The sequence below is a fragment of the Chironomus tepperi genome, unplaced genomic scaffold (assembly GCF_022539635.2).
Source record: "Chironomus tepperi strain 1889 unplaced genomic scaffold, CSIRO-AGI_Ctep_v1 contig_161, whole genome shotgun sequence".
Lineage (NCBI taxonomy): Eukaryota > Metazoa > Arthropoda > Insecta > Diptera > Chironomidae > Chironomus > Chironomus tepperi.
The window spans coordinates 2,162,780-2,184,761 of record NW_027226283.1 but is presented as its reverse complement, the minus strand read 5'-3'; the positions used below and the strand labels follow the sequence as shown (position 1 = coordinate 2,184,761).

At 28.0% G+C, this 21,982-nt stretch overlaps 5 protein-coding genes across 5 annotated transcripts; 1 reads left to right on the top strand and 4 right to left on the bottom strand.

Moving 5' to 3' along the window:
• Nucleotides 1-1,848: 1,848 nt before the first annotated feature.
• LOC139088147 (DNA ligase 1-like) lies at nt 1,849-3,420 on the bottom strand. Its single transcript, XM_070637215.1, has one exon. The coding sequence runs from the start codon at nt 3,418-3,420 to the stop codon at nt 1,849-1,851; it is 1,572 nt and encodes a 523-aa protein (XP_070493316.1).
• A 1,306-nt stretch (nt 3,421-4,726) lies between these two features.
• Nucleotides 4,727-5,980, top strand: Fmo-1 (Flavin-containing monooxygenase 1). The gene has a single exon (XM_070637451.1). It carries the CDS (start codon nt 4,727-4,729, stop codon nt 5,978-5,980), a length of 1,254 nt encoding a protein of 417 aa, XP_070493552.1.
• Nucleotides 5,981-6,335: 355 nt separating this feature from the next.
• LOC139088249 (nuclear RNA export factor 2-like) lies at nt 6,336-9,290 on the bottom strand. The gene is made up of 3 exons (XM_070637379.1): nt 8,950-9,290; nt 6,574-8,783; nt 6,336-6,506 (listed from the first exon to the last, which is right to left on the bottom strand). The coding sequence occupies exons 1-3, from the start codon at nt 9,193-9,195 to the stop codon at nt 6,407-6,409; spliced, it is 2,556 nt and encodes an 851-aa protein (XP_070493480.1). The 5' UTR covers nt 9,196-9,290; the 3' UTR covers nt 6,336-6,406.
• A 166-nt stretch (nt 9,291-9,456) lies between these two features.
• On the bottom strand, nt 9,457-11,188 carry LOC139088251 (senecionine N-oxygenase-like). The gene is made up of 2 exons (XM_070637380.1): nt 11,111-11,188; nt 9,457-11,006 (listed from the first exon to the last, which is right to left on the bottom strand). Exons 1-2 carry the CDS (start codon nt 11,142-11,144, stop codon nt 9,772-9,774), a joined length of 1,269 nt encoding a protein of 422 aa, XP_070493481.1. The 5' UTR covers nt 11,145-11,188; the 3' UTR covers nt 9,457-9,771.
• Nucleotides 11,189-20,221: 9,033 nt separating this feature from the next.
• Nucleotides 20,222-21,848, bottom strand: LOC139088219 (senecionine N-oxygenase-like). The gene has a single exon (XM_070637334.1). The coding sequence runs from the start codon at nt 21,773-21,775 to the stop codon at nt 20,504-20,506; it is 1,272 nt and encodes a 423-aa protein (XP_070493435.1). The 5' UTR covers nt 21,776-21,848; the 3' UTR covers nt 20,222-20,503.
• Nucleotides 21,849-21,982: the final 134 nt, after the last annotated feature.

Here is a 21,982-nt window from a genome sequence, read left to right as displayed (position 1 = left end):
TTACATAAGCAGAAAATATAAACGTGAATATATGCATTTAAAAAATGAAGAATATCATTTTATTTATTAATTTTCTCAATTTTTGGCACTTCAATTAAATGAACATGTAATTTTTTATCTAAAATTTTACAACTTCAAATTCATACAAATTGCAATAGATGATAACAAAGAAAATTAGTGGGAAGAAGAATTAAAAATGTTACTAAAGAAATGAACAAAATAAAATTTTAACGAGGGTTATCTCGCTTTTTATTAAAAATTTTTTGAGTTGTATGTATGTAAGCTATATAATATCGTTCTCGTATAGTCAAGCGCATTCTTGCTAGCTTTTAGATTTCCATTAATTTAAATTTTTTAGTGGATTGTTTGCCAGATTGTTTTAATATTAAATATCAAAATTTAATGTAATAATTTACAGGGTAGTTTTTTAAAGCATCCAAAATTTTGTCTTTAAACAGCAGTGCGAAAAACATATGTCTGGCTATAGTAAGGATAAAAGTATCAAAATTTAGTTTAATACTTACTTTAATAATTTTCAGTGGCACTAATAGTTATGCTTCCTCGCATGCATATATTTTGTGATAAATTGTAAGACGTAATATTTCGTAGAATTCTCATGCGTCATTTTTGAAATATCTATCTTTACGATTTTAAATTTTATAAAAGATATATATTGCACTATTTAGTGTAATTTAGGATTTTTATGATTAATTCAAATGCTGTAAAAGTAATTTCCCATCGATCGAGTGAAACTTTACATATGAAAATAAATAAATGACATTTTTATTCCATATGGGCATTCATCCGGAAGTAAGGAAAAGAGTTTATATAAAAAAATCAAAAATAATAACTTGACAGATATAATTCTTAAAAAATTCATATTATATATTGTTTGCAAATCTTTTAATCTTTGAAGCGTATCAAGATTTTTCTTTAAACCCCTTATTTTTTATTAGTTATGTTCCAAAATGACTATTAAGTTAGTAAATAAAAACCAGGAATAAAAAAAAAACGATCTTGTAGATTGAACTGCTATTATTAGTTTAATAAATGACATAAATGTTTTAAAAAAAATACTTAAAAACAGGCAAAGCAGGTCCAATAAATGCGTTTAATAAAACATATTTGTTTTAGATCTCATAAAATATATATATATATATATATATATATATATATATATATATATATATATATATATATATATATATATCATAATCATTATTGAAGTTTAAATGAGTACATGTACATTAAAAAATTACTGAAAAGTTGTTATCAAAATTAGGTTTATTCAAGAAAGAAAAATACTTATTGACATGGTATAAAAGATACAAAAGGACTTAGTAAATTAAAGTAAATTGTTTTTAAAAATCTAAATATTTTAATTTTTCAGTGAATGGTGGTTGTACAGTAATACAATTTTAGTAATACAAGTAAATAAAGTTATGCGTCAGAAGAGAAAGTAGGGTATCAACCAAGGACAACTCAATTCATAAATAGAAAATGATTGCTAACCAAGAGTCTTATTGTGTGCTGCTCGCAAAAACAATATGTGTATAAAAACTTTATTTTCTTCTTTCTTTTTCATCTTTTTGAATTTTGCTTTGTTTTTATAGAAAGTGTTGAACAGATACGCACAGATAACTTTTAAGTCGAAAAACTCGCCACCAATAATTGATTTTTTTAATTCAATTCATAAATCATCTGTTAAAAATTTAAGGACCTAGTTTAACATTTTTGACGCCTTAAAAATTAAGGAATGAATTTAAATTTAGAAAAAAATGTGCATTTCAAAAAGTTCTCATAGATATAGCTTACATATGCTTAAGTATGTTGCCTTTGTCGAATCCTTTAAGAAGTTAAGAACTTTGTTCCTCTATAAACATTTACCATTTTCTTTTCGTCCTCTTCATATTTTAACATTCTTTTACTTTTACCAAAATTTGTTTCAATTCTTTGTATTTCCATTTCAATAGGAACATTTGATATCTCATGAGGTCTGGTTTTTTGTTTTGCATTAATGCCTTGTCGAGTCTTATAGACTTTTAAAGCTTCGTCAATTGGCTTTACTGGGCGATTCTTTTTCAAAGCTTCTTCGATGAGATCTTTAGCATATGCGAAAAATTTTTCGTCTGATTTATCCTCATCATACGCTTTGTTGAAAGCATTTTTTGCTTTTTCTTTTTCAACAATAGTATGATCTCGTTTTAATTTAGCTTGAACTTTCAAATCATCCAAATTTTTTTTAGTATTTTTCTCTGCCATTTTCTTTTTCATTACAGCATACTCTTTTGATATTACATCATTAGTAACTCTTGTTTGGAAGTAAAATTTATCTTCTTCTTTTTTCAATGCCTTGCGCATTTTTGCTTGTTTAAGGCTTTGACTATAATCCTCCAATCTTGCCATTTTAAGTTTGTCTTTACGCTTCTTATCTTTGAGCTTACGCTCATCCAAAACTATTTCCTTTTCTTTACGCGCTTCAACAATTAATTTTTGTTCATTTTCAAGATTTTTACATTCTTTAATGTGTCTATCAAAGGCCATTTTCTGAAGTTTCATTTCCAGTTTCATTCTATCAATTTTAGATTCAATTTGTTGTTCTTTAATCATTTCATTTATATTATTTCTTCCCTCATTGTGAACTTTCATTAAAACGTCAATAACTTCTCCTTCATCTTTAACACGTTCACGTTTTTGTTTAGCCATTAAACTAGTTTGTTTGCTATGTTCCTGCATATATTTGTTCATTTCCTTTTTCTTTGTAATTGCTGCAGTTTTTGCATCTTTTACTTCCTGGAGTTGTTTTTCAATAACCTCTAGTTCTTCCTTTATACGAGCATCACGTTCTGCAACTTTTCTAGCATTTCTTTCTGTTACCATTTGAAGAAGTTCTTTCTTGTGCTCTTTTGCAATCAAATGTGCATTTGTACGATGCTCCCAACCATCATTGAGCCATGCAACACTTTGGGCGATATCTCTCTTGTTTTTAATTTCCGTTTTCCTTTTCTCATCTTTCTTAAGTTCCGTTTGAAATTCAAGCTGAATCTTGTTCGCATGAAGATTTTCGCTCAAAATTGCAGCACTTCTCAATTCAATTGGACATTCCTTTATTTTTCTGATACTAACAAATTTTTCAGCTTCCTCAATCATTCTTTGACGCTCTTCTGGGGATGCATTCTTAATCTTCTCAAACTTTTGCATTTCCGGACTGAGAACTTTCATTTCATCGAGTTTTTGATCATATTTATTTTTATTGTTTTCTGGCCATTTTGATTTCATGGAATCAGATGCTTCTTTTAAGTAATTTAAAAAAAGATCTTCCTGTTGCTCTTTTTCATTATTTGGAATCCATTTAAGAATATTTTTCCATTGATTTTCTGTTAAAATTAAGTTATTATTTCTATTTGACACATTAAACATATTTATAATTTAGTTAAAAATTTTATTAATTTCAACTGGGTTGATAGTTAAAATAAAAGACAAATAATACTGTGCTTTATACAAATAAATAAATATAACATTCTCCAAAGCGTTGCTATAGAAATAGCCTAACGACGCAAAAAATTACCTTTACAGTATTTCAACATAAACACAAACATGATATGCATGCTTGTCATCTCTTTTTCATTCTATTTGATTCTGGTTAATGTGAATAATTCGAATTCGAATGAACATAAAGGAACAAATAAGTGGTTTTGATATAAGAACATATGGCTTTATGTATGTCCTTTTTCGAATCACATGTAGGGGCTCACAACCTCCATTTGAAGGCAGTAATGTCATCAAAGAAGTGGTTCGGATCTCACTATAAGCATATCATTATTTTATTTTGTATATAAAAATTTTGAGTAGACTATCTCGAAATTTCTTTGTCTATCCCTCTGCTCCATAGTAATAAAATTTATTTTGGGAACTTATGAGTGACGTATATGATGCTCAAAGCATAATTTACTATCCATATTAAGAATAAAAATTAAAATCCTAAATCTTCATATTTTTATTAATCATTTATTCTTCTAGTAACATAACAAAAGTGGGAATATGTCGGACATTATTTTTTTTTTATGGTTTGAGAAGCTCAAAATTATTATAATTAATTATTTTTAGTCATATTTCCTCTTAAATGAAGCGACGGTTTTACTTAACAATAAATCTTAAGTCTATATTATGTATATAATATACTAATTTGACTGATACACCTAAGAAGCCGAGGTATCTAAACTTCCGAAAATTATTAGAATAAGATTCGAATCAAGGAATTTAAGTTCAGCACCAAAAATTTCAATAAATTAGTATACAGAAAGTTTTCAACATTCTTAAATATTTGTAAAATTGAAATGATATAATTTCATGAATATTATTGAATTTTTTTAAAAATCTTTTTGAAAATTTCTCAGGACGATTTTAGAAATTTTTCTAACAAGTAATATTGCACGACAATTGATGACGTATTCACTTATAATTCATTGAGCAAATTAAAAAAAAAATATTTTTGTTTATGCACTCATATCTGTAATGAATACCATAATAATCTACAAGTGTCTGAGAATATATAAATGAGTGTAAAGAAAAGAATGAAAAAAAAAGAAAGGAAAAAATGAATCGACAGCATTAGAGATAATGAAGTGAGCCCTATTCTATATATATTGAAACGGTTTGCTTATTGAAATTTAGTGTTGATTTGTATACTGAACTAGAAGTGTGCTGAATGTTTAAGGAAAACAATATGAAGCTTTGTGTAATAGGGAGTGGAGCAGCAGGTCTTGCAGCAGCAAAAAATGGAATGAATAGTGGATGCGAAGTTATAGTTTTTGAACAATCAAATCAAGTTGGAGGTACTTGGGTATATGATGAAAATATTGGAAAAAATAAATATGGAATAAATGTCCATTCAAGTATGTATCAAGGATTACATACAAATTTACCAAAAGAAATAATGGGCTATCCAGATTTTCCAATACCAGCACAAGAAAAATCATACATTTCATCAAAGGATATGCTTGATTTTTTGAATCTATACTCTGATACTTTCAAAATTCGTAAACAGATATTATTTGAGCATCATGTTTTAAGAGTTAGTCCTTTAAATGATGAAACGTGGGAAGTTATTGTAAGAGACTTAAAGAAAAATGAATACAAGATGTTCAATTTCGATGCAGTTCTGGTTTGTAGTGGACACTATCATACTCCAACCTTTCCTAAATATCAAGGAGCTGATATTTTCGAAGGAAAACAAATTCATTCACATGACTATCGTCGCTCTGATTTATTCAAAAATGAAAATGTATTGGTAATTGGAGGGGGTCCTTCAGGATTCGACTTAGCTAATGAAATTTCGAAAACGGCAAATCGAGTAACTCTTTCACATCATTTAAAAGAACCACCTAAAACTAAATTTCAATCAAATGTAGATCAAAAACCAGATGTTTTGTACTTGGAGAAGAAAAACGTTGTTTTTAATGACGGAACATCCCGAGAATACTCAGTAATTTTTTATTGTACGGGCTATAAATATACATTTCCATTTTTATCAGTCGATTGTGGAATTACTTGTGATGATAATTTTGTACGACCTTTATATAAACATTGCTTGAGCATTACTCGACCTTCACTTGGATTTATTGGTTTGCCATTTTATGTTTGTGCAACACAAATGTTTGATTTACAAGCACGATTTTGTTTGAAATTTATTAATAAAGAAAAAGAATTACCAAGTAAGGAGGAAATGATGCAAGATTTTCGTGATGAGATGAATAAACGTACTACAAAAGGATTAAAGAAGCATCAGTTTCATATGATGGGACCAGAGCAAAATAAGTATTATGATGATTTAGCTAGAACGGCTGATATTGAACCTTTAAAACCTGTAATCACAAAATTGCATAATTGGAGCTCAATGAGATTTCTTGATGATCTTACAAATTTCAGAAAAGATGTTTTTCGTATACTTGACGATGAAACATTTATTAAGGTTCAATAAGTCATCGTAATTAACATCAAATGCTTTTACATTTCAAGTGTTCTGTTGCTAGTAGGGTTTTCAATCCTGGGATTGATTTATATGCAATCCGGGATTACATACATTTCGATCCCGGGATTGAAAGCCCTAGTTGCTAGACATGACAATGATAAGTATGATAAAATCAATACATCGTAGATATTTGTAGGATATTTTCAAATTAGTAAAGTGAAATTAATACCAAAAAAAGTTTATAAAAATCTAAAAATTTTATGAAGCAATGAAATTGTTTCAATCTATTCGTATTCTTTTACAAAATCACAACTCCTATTAATAATGTAGTATTAAATGTATCTAATAGTATTAAATAAACAAATTTTCAAAAATTAAAACTTTATTCCAATGTTTATTAAATTTCTTAAAAAGTAGACAAAATATTTAATTTTTTTAAAACTTAAAATCATCCTTTTTGAAAAACTGAAGTTTATACATCTCAAGGAAATAATTCAAAGCAGTCATAAAGTCACCATTGGCGTCTTCCAAAATTCTGTGTGAATAAAACATGATTGAATGTCAAATTTCTGAATAAATAATTATAAGTTAAATGCATTTACCTTTGACACCATTTTTCCGATAGCAAAGTAGTTTGTCGAAATAATTCCATATTAGCAGATAACTCGTTTTTCATTGTAATTTTGTTATCAAATACCAGTTCAATTTCCTCCTCTGTAGCTCTTATCTTCTTGAAAGATTTTATTTTGATTCTACTATCATTTAAAATAGCATAATTAAAAATTTCATTTTGTATTTCATAATTGTATGTTTCTGAAAGAGTCCCAGGAGTACGAGCTTTTTTTCCGTTATTTCGTTTTTCCATTCTTAGAACAAACGATCGTGAAAATGTAAATATTTTATCTTCATCGTTCATTGATTGTATATTTTTTTGTTTAAAAACTCCATTGACAATAATTAAGATATTTTGGTGATTAAACATTGGTGTGTCAACAGTCATTGTGATAAAGTCATGCTCAGTGTTACCAAATTCTCGGTAGAATTCTTTTATATTCTCATTTCCAATTTTTATATTTTTTTTTCCATTTTCACTTGTTACTGATAAAATAGAATCTGATTTATATAGCATATCGCAAATTGAAAAACGATTATAATTATCGTCAAAATTTTTGAAGAAGTAGTTCAGGAAGTATTCTACTGTATTATGTGCTATTGATGTTGTATAATAATTTTGCATATGAATCATTTTAAAGCTTTGATCAATTTTTCGTCCATCAATATATTGAAGTTGTGGACATAATCCAATGAAAACTTTTACGTAATCGTATGTGTTCGATAATGGGTTTTTAAACTTATCGCATAATGGATTTTGATCTATATTTAACTCTAAAATCCTAAGATTTTCTGGGAATCCAATTAATGATTCAATATCATTTTGAGATAAATTTAGAGATATCAAATCTGGAAAAGATTTTATTATGCTTAGTCCTTTAAGAGAGTTCAAATCATTATTGCTTAAATTAATTTCAATAATTTTTGGATTTATATTAAGGGCACAATTCAAAATATGTTTTTTAACATCAGCAGCTTTCATGCAGAAAATTAGATCCTTAAAATCAGAATCATTTTTAAAAAAGCTTAAGTCTAACTTTGATGAATTTATTCGTTTATTAACGACTTTTCCAATTAATTCACTCCATTTAATTTCTCCATTTGTAAAAGTGGAACATTTTAAATGTAATCTAAATGTCACAAATTCATTGGTTCCTTTCATCTTCATTTTTAAATCATTTAAAACTAGTATATTCATTGGGGCAAAGTTCATATAAAGCATAAAAGAATCTTCAAGTTCTCCTGTTTTGTAATAACAAATGTAGCATGGTATGTCTTGAAAAAATGTTTCAAACATTTCATTTAGAATGTCTTCGCTATTAAATCGTCCATTATGTTCAATAACTACTTTGCTCCAAAAGGCCTTAATGAATTCTCTTCTTGGAAAATCATTTTTAAAATTTTCATCAATATCAATAGATTTTACGACATCTTCAGATGACTTATTAGGAGTAATAATATTTTCAACAATCGGTGGATCAAGAATCTCATTCTTCTTTTTGATATCTAACTTTTCCAACGTCGGTAACATTTTCATTATTTTATTTGCATTGATACTTTCGTTATTAGTAATGACTAAATTACCAGCAACACTCAATAATTTGAGGTTCAAAAATTTAAGAGATTCAAACTCTTCAATTGATTCAACTAAATTATTTTTAAGACTTATATTTTGTAAGCTTTTACATTTTGATAGTTTAGATAAAGGTTGCAGATGTTTAATTTTATTTCCAACAAGTACTAAAATTTTTAAGTTTGTTAGTACATTTCTATTGATATCGATGTGAAGTGCGTAGAGTAATCGGTCGCAAAACAAATCAAAACATCCATAATTCTTAAGAGAAAATTGCATATCAACAAAAGCACGATGTTTATCAAAATAACTGAAATCTAGTCGTAGTTCTCGGTATTTGCTAATAACGTCTACAATAGCAAAGTCAATTTTTTCGATAGGATTTAAATGTCCTTTAACATAACTTCCGACTCCTAATTTTAACGTAAATTTCAAAGATTTGTTTGTGACAACTGTTTCTAGATTCTTTTTTATCATGTTTTGTAATGCACTAGGTTGATTGTAAATATAGAAAGTATCCTCATTTCTTCCTGAAATGTATGCAACGGGGATGAAACATTTATTGTCAACCATTTCTTCTAATCCAGCTGATATTTCTCCTTTTGTGAAAAGACCATTATGATGAACCTGGATTTTATAAAAGTAGAAAAGAAATCTATAGTTAAGTTATTGTGATAAACTAATTTATAAAAGAAAAAACCAATTAATTCATTAAATTGTGTAGAAAAATGAACATAATAATTAATATTATTGTGATAAAGGAATACAAAACTTTTTTTGTAAATTTACTTACAGTGACACTATGCCAGTAATCTGTAGACATTAACAAACTCACTGAAAACGCATCAACACCGCAACGACCAGGAGTAAAGATATAACTAATCTTCCTATCTAATATTATATCTATTTCATTATTTTGAAATTTAACACGGTCTACTTCATTGAAATTATTTGAATTTGGAACTGTGTGATGATCAAAATTATCATACACATCCGTTGTATAATCACGTCTTCTAATTTTGTGATTTCTGTTATTCATAATTAATAAAAAGTATTCTTAACTAAACACAATTTTAAGTTAAAATAAATTTTTATTATTTTTATTTAACTTGTAAATTCTATGCGAAACTTGAATGATTGTTATTGTTTTTGTTTCATACAGCTTTTCCGTGAGGTTTAAATTTTTTCTTACCGTTATTTTAAATTCATTCAAATGGATGTTTTGAGGGTATAAATGTAAATAAATTCTTAAATTTATTTTGATCCTCTTTTATATAAGTATCAATTTTAAAAATTGCAATTAATGTGTCATAAAATTTTAGTTTTTATTTGAAATGAAAAATCGTATAATATAAAGCTCCATCTTTTGCATTAAGAAAAATCATCATCCTGCGCTTGACGATGGAAAACATTTTTGGGTTTTGGAGCACTTTCCTTAATTTTTCAGTTAAAATATTTTTATGATAGTACAGCCATCTTCTATTTCAAATGAAACTAATGAAAATCAAGTTTAGTTGGAATAAAAAAGAAGGAAAAAATAATAAATACTATAAACATTTTAATACGCACGATTGATTTTAATAGAAGATTAATTTAATGCATAAATAATTATAAATTATTGCTTTGAAGTAGAAATAAAACTTTTGCTGTCAATAACTTTAAAGACTTCTTTACGGAAATTTAAAAAATCTTGATGTAGATTAGACATACTTTTTTCAAACATCTTAGATATGACTGGTTCAATAGGATCAATGTCGGCTATTTCAGATAAAGAATCATAATACTTTTCATGATATCCCACACCTAAGAGATGAAACTTCTTTTTGGAAAAACCTCGCTCAATAAATTGGATTTGTTTATCATTTTCCAAATCTTTTAACATTTCCTCTTTTTTCGGTAATTTTCTTCTACCTGATATAAATGTAAGACAGAAGCGAGCCTGAATATCAAACATTTGATTGGGACATATAAAATTAGGGAGTCCAATGATAGCCAATGTTGGTCTATTTATATTAATGCAATGTTTATAAAGAGGCTCGACGCAATTATCATTAACCATCAAACCACAGTCAACTGATAAGAAAGGAAATGTATATCGATAACCTGTACAATAAAGAATCACTGAAAATTGTTGATAAGATCCATCGATAAAAATTGCACCGTCTTTGGATAATTTCAATACATCAGGTTTTTGTGTAACATTATTACGCAAATTGTTGATAAGTGACCCACTTTTCCAGTGATGTGACCATGTGACATTTGCGGCTACGTGCTGAATATCAAGAAGAGCATCACGACCTGATGGCCCATTCCCAATTATTAAGACCGATTCATCTTTATAAGGGTCGCTGCATCGATAATCATGCGAATGAATTTGCTTTCCTTTGAAAACATCTCTTCCTTCATAATCCGGAATGAATGGTGTATTATAATGGCCATTACACACAAGAATAGCATCATAATTAACAGTTTCGAATGTATTACGTTTTAGATCTCTTACAATTACTTCCCAAGTATCATTAAGTAATGGACGAACACGCACCACATGATGCTCGAATTTTATATAATTTCTTAGATTAAAGCTATCGGCATACGACTGATAGTACTTTAATACTTCTTCAGCACTCAAGTAGGAATTTTCTTGTTCTGGAAACGGAAACTCTGGATAATGCATTAATTCTTTTGGTAAATTTGTATGTAATCCTTGGTACATGCTTGAATGAACGTCTAAACCATATTTATCTTTTCCAATATCATCTGTGTAAACCCATGTTCCACCTATTTCGTTTGCTTGCTCATATGCTGTAACTTCCAAACCATAATTAATCGAGTGCTTTATTGCACAGAGACCTGCCATAAAAAATATTTTGAAAGCCATAGAGAAAAAAATAGTAAGTGATGTGAAATATCGGTAGTTTCTTATTGATCAAAAGTAATGAATTTTATAGACTAACCAGATGCACCAGTACCGATTACACAAACTTTCATTATTATTATTTTTTTTTTTGATTAAAGATCTTTACACGTAAAAGTCAAAAATAGCACTGACTTAAATTACGAGAAATTCATGTGAAAATGTAGAGCTTATCATTTAATTGTGTTCAGGAATGAAACTTGCTGTATCTTCTTTATATATTATAATTGCTCTTAAGAAGAAGCTATCTTCAAATTATTTAAAATGTTTAATCGCATGAAGTATCTTTAATAAGATTACTTGAGAGATAAAATTTTCAGTTGAGCATTAAATTAATTACAATTCTTCAAAATTTAATTAAATTTCCCATCAGTAAAAATTTTCATGACATGTCTCAGCCTTGAATTTTTTTCTCTCTTTGCTTTATCTAGTAAACTTTGTCTTAATACTTATCAACTTGCGAGATTCTAAGATAAAGAAAAAATAAAATCGTTCACTTTTTGATCAAATTATTATTTTTTATATCATATTCGTATAGTAAGATATCAATAAAATTCTCAGGCTAAGATACTCTAAAAGGACAGTGCAATACTTACTATACTAACTGTATTTGTACGAAATTATAGTAAGTTCAGTATTTTTGGGGTGTCCAATTCCTAATTTCAGAATTAAATTTCAATAAGATTATTGTTCAATGTCCGTCCGATTTAACGGATGAAAATGTAATGTATACAACGTGGCTGATAAGATTTGGAATACAACAAATAAATTATTTACACTGGACAAACTTTAAAAATTGAACGACATTACAATAACAACAAATAAATTATTTACACTGGACAAACTTTAAAAATTGAACGACATTACAATTACAAAGATAATATTTTTCATCCTCACAAAAATTTCATTTTATATTCTCAGATGTAACTTTTCTCTCTTCTCATTTCTTTCTCACTTTCTTTTTTCTTCTTTTTTACTCGTCTGATAATTTAGATTTTTTCACGCTCATAAACTGGAAACATGATTAATTACTTTGAACCGAAAAGTTGTGACATCAATTGATTGCATTAAGTGAATTAGCTTCATTATTAGTTTCTCCTTAGCTTCTAAAGCTTCTTCTAAATATTGATACATTTACTAATTACTTCAATATGGAAAATTTTATGAGATAATTAACTTTAAACCTCTACACGTTGGATCTGAATATATTCACATTTTGTTAAACAATTTTTTTTTTTATTTTAGGATTTCATAAATTATTACATAAAGTTTTACTTGAAAGATTTTATAATGAATTAAGCGCGTAAAAAAACATAAAATTTCAACAATTTTCAGAGTTATCAAATTAAACTTTGTTAATTTTGAATCTTTGAATTACAATTTTTTAATAAAATAATTTAATTAACCATATGATTAAATGAAAAGGCGACGATTTTTGCAAAAACCGGTTTCAATGGTTCAATCTCAACACTTTCAGTCAAGTCATGATAATATGACTCATGTTTTTTGGTATTAAATGGATGAGCTTTGTGATCAATACTTAAACTTGTTATTTTACTACTTTCGGATTTTTAAAAAGTGAAAAAGGATTTTCTGATAAAATTTAAAAGTTTAAATCTTATAACCATAACTGTCATCTCGTTGAAATTGTAAACACAATATAATGTAGAATCATACCCAGTTTACAAAAAACAATTATACCAGATTTTTTATTAATTATTAATTATTATAAATTCTTCATTGATTTCTTAATCTTGTAAATCTTTGAAACTTTAGAGAACTTTGAAATCAGAAACTTTGCCATGATTAGTAAGAACATATCTTAATTCTGTGCCAAATTGTTCAATGTTAATCTAATGCACTTTTTCTTTTTCCAAATAAACCCAGTATTGCAAAATTCGCCTGATTGTATTATTTGACCTTTAAAATTGTTATGGGCTTAATTCCAATGCAAATTAATAGCACTTCGAAGGTTGTAAATTCTTTGGGAATTCTCGCCATTTATTTCGTATTTATCATTTAGAATTAAACGAGTTCGAATGATTAGGTGACTGAAATTAATTTATTTTGCTAATAATTATAAAAGAACAACATTTTGACTTTATTTTCTAAATAAATGTTGTACGTTCAAAAATGGTCATTGTTTTTACTTGTTCTTGAAAAATTCAAAAGCTTTTGTGAAGAAACTAATAAAATTCAGATTCATCTTTTTATATTTTCATTTCATCGATTTTCATCTCATTTTTACCATCACGTCTAAAAATAATTTCACGCTAATGTTATAAGTTCAGATAAAAAGGAACATGTCAGCACGAAAAAAAAATATACTATTCATTAATTTTTACATCATGATATCTTCTTTAAAGAAAGTGTTATCATAAAATATAATAAATGAGTGAAAATAATGCCAACAAGTAACTTGAGTAAACACTGATTGAATAAATTATGTTGCTTTAACAGCTTTTGGATAGTAATTAAAACGCGTTGATGTGAAGTCAAAAGAGCATGATGAATACATCCGAACGACACAAAATTTTCGCTAGACACCATATAGCCACTGTTTAACTGATAATACGTCAAAAAGATGCACACTGACGGTTGTTTTTAAGCCTTTCGACACACAAATATGAGATATGACACTCGGAATAAACTATTAATTAAAAATATTAGTTTATTTAGTGACGCAAAATACCTTCCTCTATTTTAAAATTTTCCTGCTTTACACTATGGGGCAAAATGAAAAAAAAAGGGACATTCACTTTGATTTTTGGACTTTTTGGAATCAAGACTTGAGGGTATTTTTTTCTTATAGTACATATAGCAATAGACTTGCATGCAAAATTTCAGCTCATTTGGTGCTGTTTGGTCGGTTCTGGAGCTGTTTGAAGTTGAAAAATGGTAAAAAAATGGTTTTTTTCACTTCTCGTTTGACTTGAAAAGTTTCATATTTAATTAAAAGATATTGAAAAACGGTTTTCGGTTCCTAATTGTATAATATAAGAGCTTTAATTTGACATAGGACAAGGTTTATAAATACTGTTTTAGTGGCAGGACTTGAGAAAATGTATGAAAATAGCAGGAAAAAAAGCTTCAAGCGTCCGGCAAATATGCTAGTTCTCAAAAGTTTCTCATATAGACCTATTTTTTCGTAAAGTACTTACGTTCTACTTTACAAAACTGAAAAAATATCCAAAATTGGTTGGTACGAACAAAAGTTATTGCATTTTTAGTTTTGGACGAATTTTTTTCTCAAAACTAATATTTCTGAGATGAATTTGGAAGATATCATTTGGAAAAAGTTTTTTAATGTTTTTTAATGTATTTAGTGATTTTAAGAAGACTTGTGAAGAAATTTTTACAAAAAGTTCAAAATTCACCGAGTTAGAGGTACATATGCTATTTGACGACTTGACGCTTTTTCTCATCACTCAAACTGCTATAACATTTACATGACTAAATATTTTTCAGTTCTGTTTCTTGTTTAGTGTAGCTTGTTATAATACCTTTCCAACGATATATAATACTTAATAGTTGGAAGTGGTCTTGGTCGTGAAAACAGACCCTGTTTGCGACTGACCCTTTACAAAGAAATTTTCAAAAAAATCATTTCTAAAACTACAACTTAGAAATTAAATAATATAATGTTTTTGTGTTTTTTAGGTCAAAATATGATAGTTTTGAATCTCAAAACTCAAAAAATCTCATTTTGTAAACTTTCTGCAACTTTAGGGGCCTTCATATGTAACACTAAGGTAGTCCAACAATTCTCAGATATGAAACTTTTTTATTTACTTTTTTTGATTGATATTCAATATTTACATTTATTTTGTGCAAAATATAGCAATTTTAAAAAGTTTGGGTCGAAAAAAAGTGATTTTTGACTATTTTGTTAAAAACAGGCTAAGGTAGGCCACATTTAAGGCACTCTAGTAGCTACTATGATTAAGTTATATACATGTTTTATACATATTAATAAAGGTAATAGTAGTAACTAGTAACAACAGAAAACAGAATGCAAAAATATTGGTTCTAAAAAAAGTTATAGTCATTTGAGTGGCCAAAAAAGTGTCGAAGAGAGCAACCAGCATAGGCAAAAACACAAAAATTCAAAATTTTACGTTTATTTTGACAAAAAACGCAATAATTTGAACTATTACAACATAAAAATAGTTTTTATTCAAAAATCTTCAAGAATTTCATTAAATTTTTGAATTTTTGTATTTTTGCCTATGCTGGTTGCTCTCTTCGACACTTTTTTGGCCACTCAAATGACTATAACTTTTTTTAGAACCAATATTTTTGCATTCTGTTTTCTGTTGTTACTAGTTACTACTATTACCTTTATTAATATGTATAAAACATGTATATAACTTAATCATAGTAGCTACTAGAGTGCCTTAAATGTGGCCTACCTTAGCCTGTTTTTAACAAAATAGTCAAAAATCACTTTTTTCGACCCAAACTTTTTAAAATTGCTATATTTTGCACAAAATAAATGTAAATATTGAATATCAATCAAAAAAAGTAAATAAAAAAGTTTCATATCTGAGAATTGTTGGACTACCTTAGTGTTACATATGAAGGCCCCTAAAGTTGCAGAAAGTTTACAAAATGAGATTTTTGAGTTTTGAGATTCAAAACTATCATATTTTGACCTAAAAAACACAAAAACATTATATTATTTAATTTCTAAGTTGTAGTTTTAGAAATGATTTTTTTGAAAATTTCTTTGTAAAGGGTCAGTCGCAAACAGGGTCTGTTTTCACGACCAAGACCACTTCCAACTATTAAGTATTATATATCGTTGGAAAGGTATTATAACAAGCTACACTAAACAAGAAACAGAACTGAAAAATATTTAGTCATGTAAATGTTATAGCAGTTTGAGTGATGAGAAAAAGCGTCAAGTCGTCAAATAGCATATGTACCTCTAACTCGGTGAATTTTGAACTTTTTGCAAAAATTTCTTCACAAGTCTTCTTAAAATCACTAAATACATTAAAAAACATTAAAAAACTTTTTCCAAATGATATCTTCCAAATTCATCTCAGAAATATTAGTTTTGAGAAAAAAATTCGTCCAAAACTAAAAATGCAATAACTTTTGTTCGTACCAACCAATTTTGGATATTTTTTCAGTTTTGTAAAGTAGAACGTAAGTACTTTACGAAAAAATAGGTCTATATGAGAAACTTTTGAGAACTAGCATATTTGCCGGACGCTTGAAGCTTTTTTTCCTGCTATTTTCATACATTTTCTCAAGTCCTGCCACTAAAACCCAGTATTTATAAACCTTGTCCTATGTCAAATTAAAGCTCTTATATTATACAATTAGGAACCGAAAACCGTTTTTCAATATCTTTTAATTAAATATGAAACTTTTCAAGTCAAACGAGAAGTGAAAAAAACCATTTTTTTACCATTTTTCAACTTCAAACAGCTCCAGAACCGACCAAACAGCACCAAATGAGCTGAAATTTTGCATGCAAGTCTATTGCTATATGTACTATAAGAAAAAATACCCTCAAGTCTTGATTCCAAAAAGTCCAAAAATCAAAGTGAATGTCCCTTTTTTTTTCATTTTGCCCCATAAAGCTTTATGCAAATATCGGTGATATAAACAAATGAAAGATAAAAGGGTAAAAATGTTCCTCCTTATTTTAAAGTGAAAGAAAATATGTAATATAAATTCTAATGAAACAACTTTATTGATTCTCAAAATCCCAACAAAATATATTTTAATCAATATTTTATTAGTTCAAACGTTTTAAGCGTTATAAACTTTAAAATAATTAACATGCAAATTTCTTTGGATGTTTGTTCTCGATATTTATCCAAGTTAGCAAATAAATGAATGTTTTTTTTATAGAATATGCTAATAATTGATGGATTCACTTAGCTTTAGATAGGGTGGTCAGAGGATTTTTGCAAAATAACAATTGGGGTTCTTTTGGACTATTTTATGTCTTAATATTCAAATAACTATTTAAATTAGATTAAAAACTTGCAGAAAATACTTCAGAAACAAATTCCGGAAAAAAGCATTTTACATGAATAATAAAACACATCATGTAAGTTCGTCTTTTTATTTATCAATCCTCGATTGTTTACAACCTGTTTAATTTATTTTTCGAAATGAAAAATTAACTATCCGTAATTTTAGACAATCTATTGCTTGAAAATCTAATTTTCGATTATTACACGAAACTATAGATTAACCAATAAGATGCATTATTGGTCAGTAATTCCCAGACAGTGCTTATGAAATAAATTTTTTTACTATCACAATCCCACAAATTACTGATAAGAATAAAAAAATGTATACATATACAGTGCAGTATAGTTTACTGTTTTATAGCATCATCAATGGTCTATTCAGCAACATCTGGTTTTTCAACGACATTATTTGAAAGTATTATATTTAATTTTTGTTTTACATGTGATGACCATGCAACTTGTTTTACTAAATCAATACCACTGAGTACTGTTCCAATGCTTAGCACGTTTTCATTCTGATATTGTTTAAAATGGCAATAAATTTGCGAATGAATTTGACTTCCATGAAATATTTCATTTCTCGGATAATACAATTGCAATAGTGTATGAAAATTATTAATGCAAATTAGAACTTTGTATAATTGTAGTTCATTAATTCTCTTACTATTACTTCTCATTTGTCATTAATGGCTGCGTTATCATAAAACGGACGTAAATATTCTCACTTCGCTATGCTCGAGGCTTATTTTTTCAAATAGATTAAACTTGGTTTATTAAGTACTAAACCAGAACAAATCGCTTTTGTTGTTTTATTCTGGTGATGAAATAATGAATTGATGTTCCAGTAATTGAAATAATGAAAACTTATAATTATTATTATTATTATTATAGAAGCGGATCACGCTTTAATGGAATACTCACACCATATATGTAGATCAAAAGACTGTATTGAAAAGTAAAACTTAAAAGATCAATGCTACTCAATGCATCACCATTGAAAATCAAAAGGATTTTCTAATAAATTTCATCAATTTTTGCAAAGAAAAAGTTCATCCTGAATTAAATTATTCACTACCTTTTGATTAAAATTTTTAAATTTTGATTAAAAAACGATTGAAAATCTTTATTCACAATTTATTCTACAATATCTTGTTGCATTTATTCAAGGTTCCGAATTTTTCGAGTTCCAAAATTTTTAGATCCGAATTTTTCAAGTTCCAAAATTTTGGGATCCGAATTTTTCAGGTTCCAAAATTTTGGGATCTCAATTTTTTTTCGAGTTCCAAAATTCTGGGATCCGAATTGTTTTTCGAGTTTGGGATTCGAAATTTGTTTCCGAGTTCCAAAATTTTGAGATCCGAATTTTTCGAGTTCGGAAATTTTGGGATCCTAATTTTTCGAGTTCCAAAATTTTTAGATCCGAATTTTTCAAGTTCCAAAATTTTGGGATCCGAATTTTTCAGGTTCCAAAATTTTGGGATCTCAATTTTTTTTTCGAGTTCCAAATTTTGGGATCCGAATTTTTCGAGTTCCATAATTTTGGGATCTGAATTTTTCGGGTACCAAAATTTTGGGATCTGAATTTTTCGGGTTTCAAAATTTTGAGATCTGAATTTTTCGAGTTCCAAAATTTTGGAATCCGAATTTTTCAGGTTCCAAATATTTGAGATCTGAATTTTTCGGGTTCCAAAATTTTGGGATCTGAATTTTTCGTGTTCCAAAATTCTGGGATCCGAATTTTTTTTTGAGTTCCAAAATTTTTGAATCCAAATTTTTCGAGTTCCATAATTTTGGGATCTGAATTTTTTCGAGTTTCATTCTGGGATCCGAATTTTTTTTTCGAGAAATATATAGAAATTTGTTTTCGAGTTCCAAAATTTTGAGATCCGAATTTTTCGAGTTCGGAAATTTTAGGATCCGAATTTTTCGAGTTCCAAAAGTTTTAGATCCGAATTTTTCAAGTTCCAAAATTTTGGGATCCGAATTTTTCAGGTTCCAAAATTTTGGGATCTCAATTTTTTTTTCGAGTTCCAAATTTTGGGATCCGAATTTGTCGAGTTCTAAAATTTTCGGATTCGAATTTTTTCGAGTTCCAAAATTTTTGGATCTGAATTTTTTTTCGAGTTCCAAATTTTGGGATCCGAATTTTTTGAGTTCCAAAATTTTCGGATCCGAATTATTTCGAGTTCCAAAATTTTGGGATCCGAATTTTTTTTTTTGAGTTCCAAATTTTGGGATCCGAATTTTACAAGTTCCAAAATTTTGGGATTTGAATTTTTCAGGTTCCAAAATTTTGGTTCCGAATTTTTCAGGTTCCAAAATTTGGGGATCCGAAATTTTTTCGAGTTTAAAAATTTTGGGATCCGAAATTTTTCAGGTTCCAAAATTTTGGGATCCGAATTTTTTGAGTTCCAAAATTTTGGGATTCGAAATTTGTCGAGTTCAAAAATTTTGGGATTCGAAATTTTTTCGACTTTTAGAAAAAAATTTTAATTTTGAATTTTTTTTTCAATTTTGATTTTTTTTTCATCAAAGATTTTTTTTTCATACATTACAGAGACTAATGTCAAAAAATACTATTTTTTCAAAATGTGTTTTGGAATAATTGGCTTTAATTTTGCAAAAAATGACAGTTATTTGCATAGTGTGTCTTACTGGAAATATCTTATGGCAAAAAAGTATATTATATAAGTATATATAATATTGAGTTTGAAGCGAGTTATCAAGCCGATTAACATGCTAACTAAAGGACAGAAAGCGTATTTTTGCGAATTCTCAGCACTGTAAGCACCAATCGAGATGCGGTAGACCTGAAACAAAATATTCACCCAAAATGAAAATTTGGGTAGCTTCTAACATCTCTTAGTTTTCTAATTAATAAATTTTTTTACGATCTCGATTAAATATTCAAACTATATTTATCCTTACATATCTCTCTCAAAATCTATATATTTCATTGATTTGTCCCAGCGTACATAATTACATCGCCTTGACAGCTTTTTTTATTGAGTACACAACTTGCATCAGCAAATACTTTTAAATTTTTAAATATTTTGTGATTTGTACAAAGGCACACTTTGTAGTAAAGTTTGATTTTAATAAAACAATAGTTTTAACTTAATGTAATTTTAATGCATACTAAAATATACGTAGATGAACAAGTTTTGAGAAATAAAAATGTAACAATAAAAATGTACTACCTTTTATGATATGATTTCACTAATTTTATGGAATGTTTCAAATATTCTCACGATGGTTTATTTGTGAGTGCGAATCATTTTATTCTCTCTCTCTCTCTTAAAAATAATTTCAACATACTATTAATTGGGAATAAATTAGATAAAAAATTATTTGACCACAAATTTACTGTTTTGAAATATTTATTTAAATTCTAAATGGTTTAAAGTGATATTATATTTTTAATAGGTATACAAATATTATTCAAATAACAATCTGGTTGTGAAAGTTTCATCATTGATAATTGTAAATATATAGTTTCGAAATGTTGCTATATCTTTTTGTCTGTTACGTCGATTTTCCGAATACATTTTAGTAACGTATTGTTTAATAGGCTGTATATCAGCTGTAACAGCAAGATCTCTGTAGTATTCATTTTGATAGCCATCACCAAATGAATGTGCTTTTCTTCGACTCAATCCTCTTTGCTTCCATCTTTCATTCATATCTTTTTCAGTATCTGCAAGCATATGTTCATGTGATGGAAATGCTTTTTCACCGGTCAAGAATTTCAAGTGAAATCTTATTTGAAGATCAAATGTTTGAAAAGGACAGTTGTTGAAAATTATTCCTATTATTGCCATCGTTGGTCTATTGATATTGATACAATGCTTGTAAAGAGGCTGTACGTAATTTTCATAACAACTTAAGTTACAGTCTATGGATAAAAAGGGAAAAGTAAATTCATATCCTGTACAATATAGTACTGTGTTTATCCTTTCAAATGATCCATCATTGAAAAAAACACCATCCTCTGTTAAACTTGATATATCTGGCTTCTGTATGACGTTGCCATTTTCAGCTTTAAGATCCACATGCTCTTTTAGATGATGTGACCAAATTACTAAATTAGCATCATTTGATACTTCCCGTGCTAAATCGGTTCCACTTGAGCTTCCACCAATCACTAAAACCCTTTCGTTTTGAAAAGTTTTAGACACACGATACTTATGTGAATGAATTTGACGTCCTCGAAAGGTTTTCTGACCTTCAAATTTTGGTATGTGTGGCACGCTGAAATGTCCATTACAGACAAGGATAGCATCAAAAATAAAAGTTTCATTCATGTTTGTAATTAGATTTTTCACAATCACTTCCCATGAATTGTCAAGTAGTGGGCGAACTCGTACAACAATGTGTAGAAATTTAATTCTTGAGCGCACATTGAATGTATCGACATAGAGATTTAAATAGTCGAGAACATCACTGGCAGGCAAGAATGATTTCTCTTGGGATGGAAATGGAAAGTCAGGAAAGCACATCAGTTCTTTTGGAAGATTAGTATGAAGGCCTTTGTACATACTAGAATGAATGTCAAGTCCTCGTTCATCCTTATCTATTTTATCAGTGTAAACCCATGTTCCTCCGATGTCGTTGGATTGTTCAAATCCAATTACGTCTAAATTTTGTTGCAAGCAATTTTTGATGGCACATAATCCCGCTGCTCCTGCTCCAATTACACAAACTTTCATTTTTCTATTAATTTATTTTCTTTAGAACTTTTAATTATAATAAAATCACTTCTAGAAATAAACAGCTGACTTATATTTACAATCAGTTTTATATGTAAAGTGAAAAAAAAAAACACGAAATGAGAGACGTAGAGAGCCGACAAAAGAGATTTATCTATGTATGTGTTGATGTAAGACGTCATTGAAAGTGATAAAAGGCACATTTGA

What these genes read in the sequence shown, in the direction of transcription:
- Fmo-1 (XM_070637451.1), top strand. Translation starts at nt 4,727, where the DNA reads ATGAAGCTTTGTGTAATAGGGAGTGGAGCAGCAGGTCTTGCAGCAGCA.
- LOC139088249 (XM_070637379.1), bottom strand. Translation starts at nt 9,195, where the DNA reads ATGAATAACAGAAATCACAAAATTAGAAGACGTGATTATACAACGGAT. An exon ending in ATTACTGGCATAGTGTCACT is followed by an intron (nt 8,784 to 8,949) that starts GTAAGTAAATTT and finishes TATAAAATCCAG; the next exon opens with GTTCATCATAATGGTCTTTT. An exon ending in TCGGAAAAATGGTGTCAAAG is followed by an intron (nt 6,507 to 6,573) that starts GTAAATGCATTT and finishes TTATTCACACAG; the next exon opens with AATTTTGGAAGACGCCAATG.
- LOC139088251 (XM_070637380.1), bottom strand. Translation starts at nt 11,144, where the DNA reads ATGAAAGTTTGTGTAATCGGTACTGGTGCATCTG. An exon ending in AATCGGTACTGGTGCATCTG is followed by an intron (nt 11,007 to 11,110) that starts GTTAGTCTATAA and finishes TTTTTATGGCAG; the next exon opens with GTCTCTGTGCAATAAAGCAC.
- LOC139088219 (XM_070637334.1), bottom strand. Translation starts at nt 21,775, where the DNA reads ATGAAAGTTTGTGTAATTGGAGCAGGAGCAGCGGGATTATGTGCCATC.
- LOC139088147 (XM_070637215.1), bottom strand. Translation starts at nt 3,420, where the DNA reads ATGTTTAATGTGTCAAATAGAAATAATAACTTAATTTTAACAGAAAAT.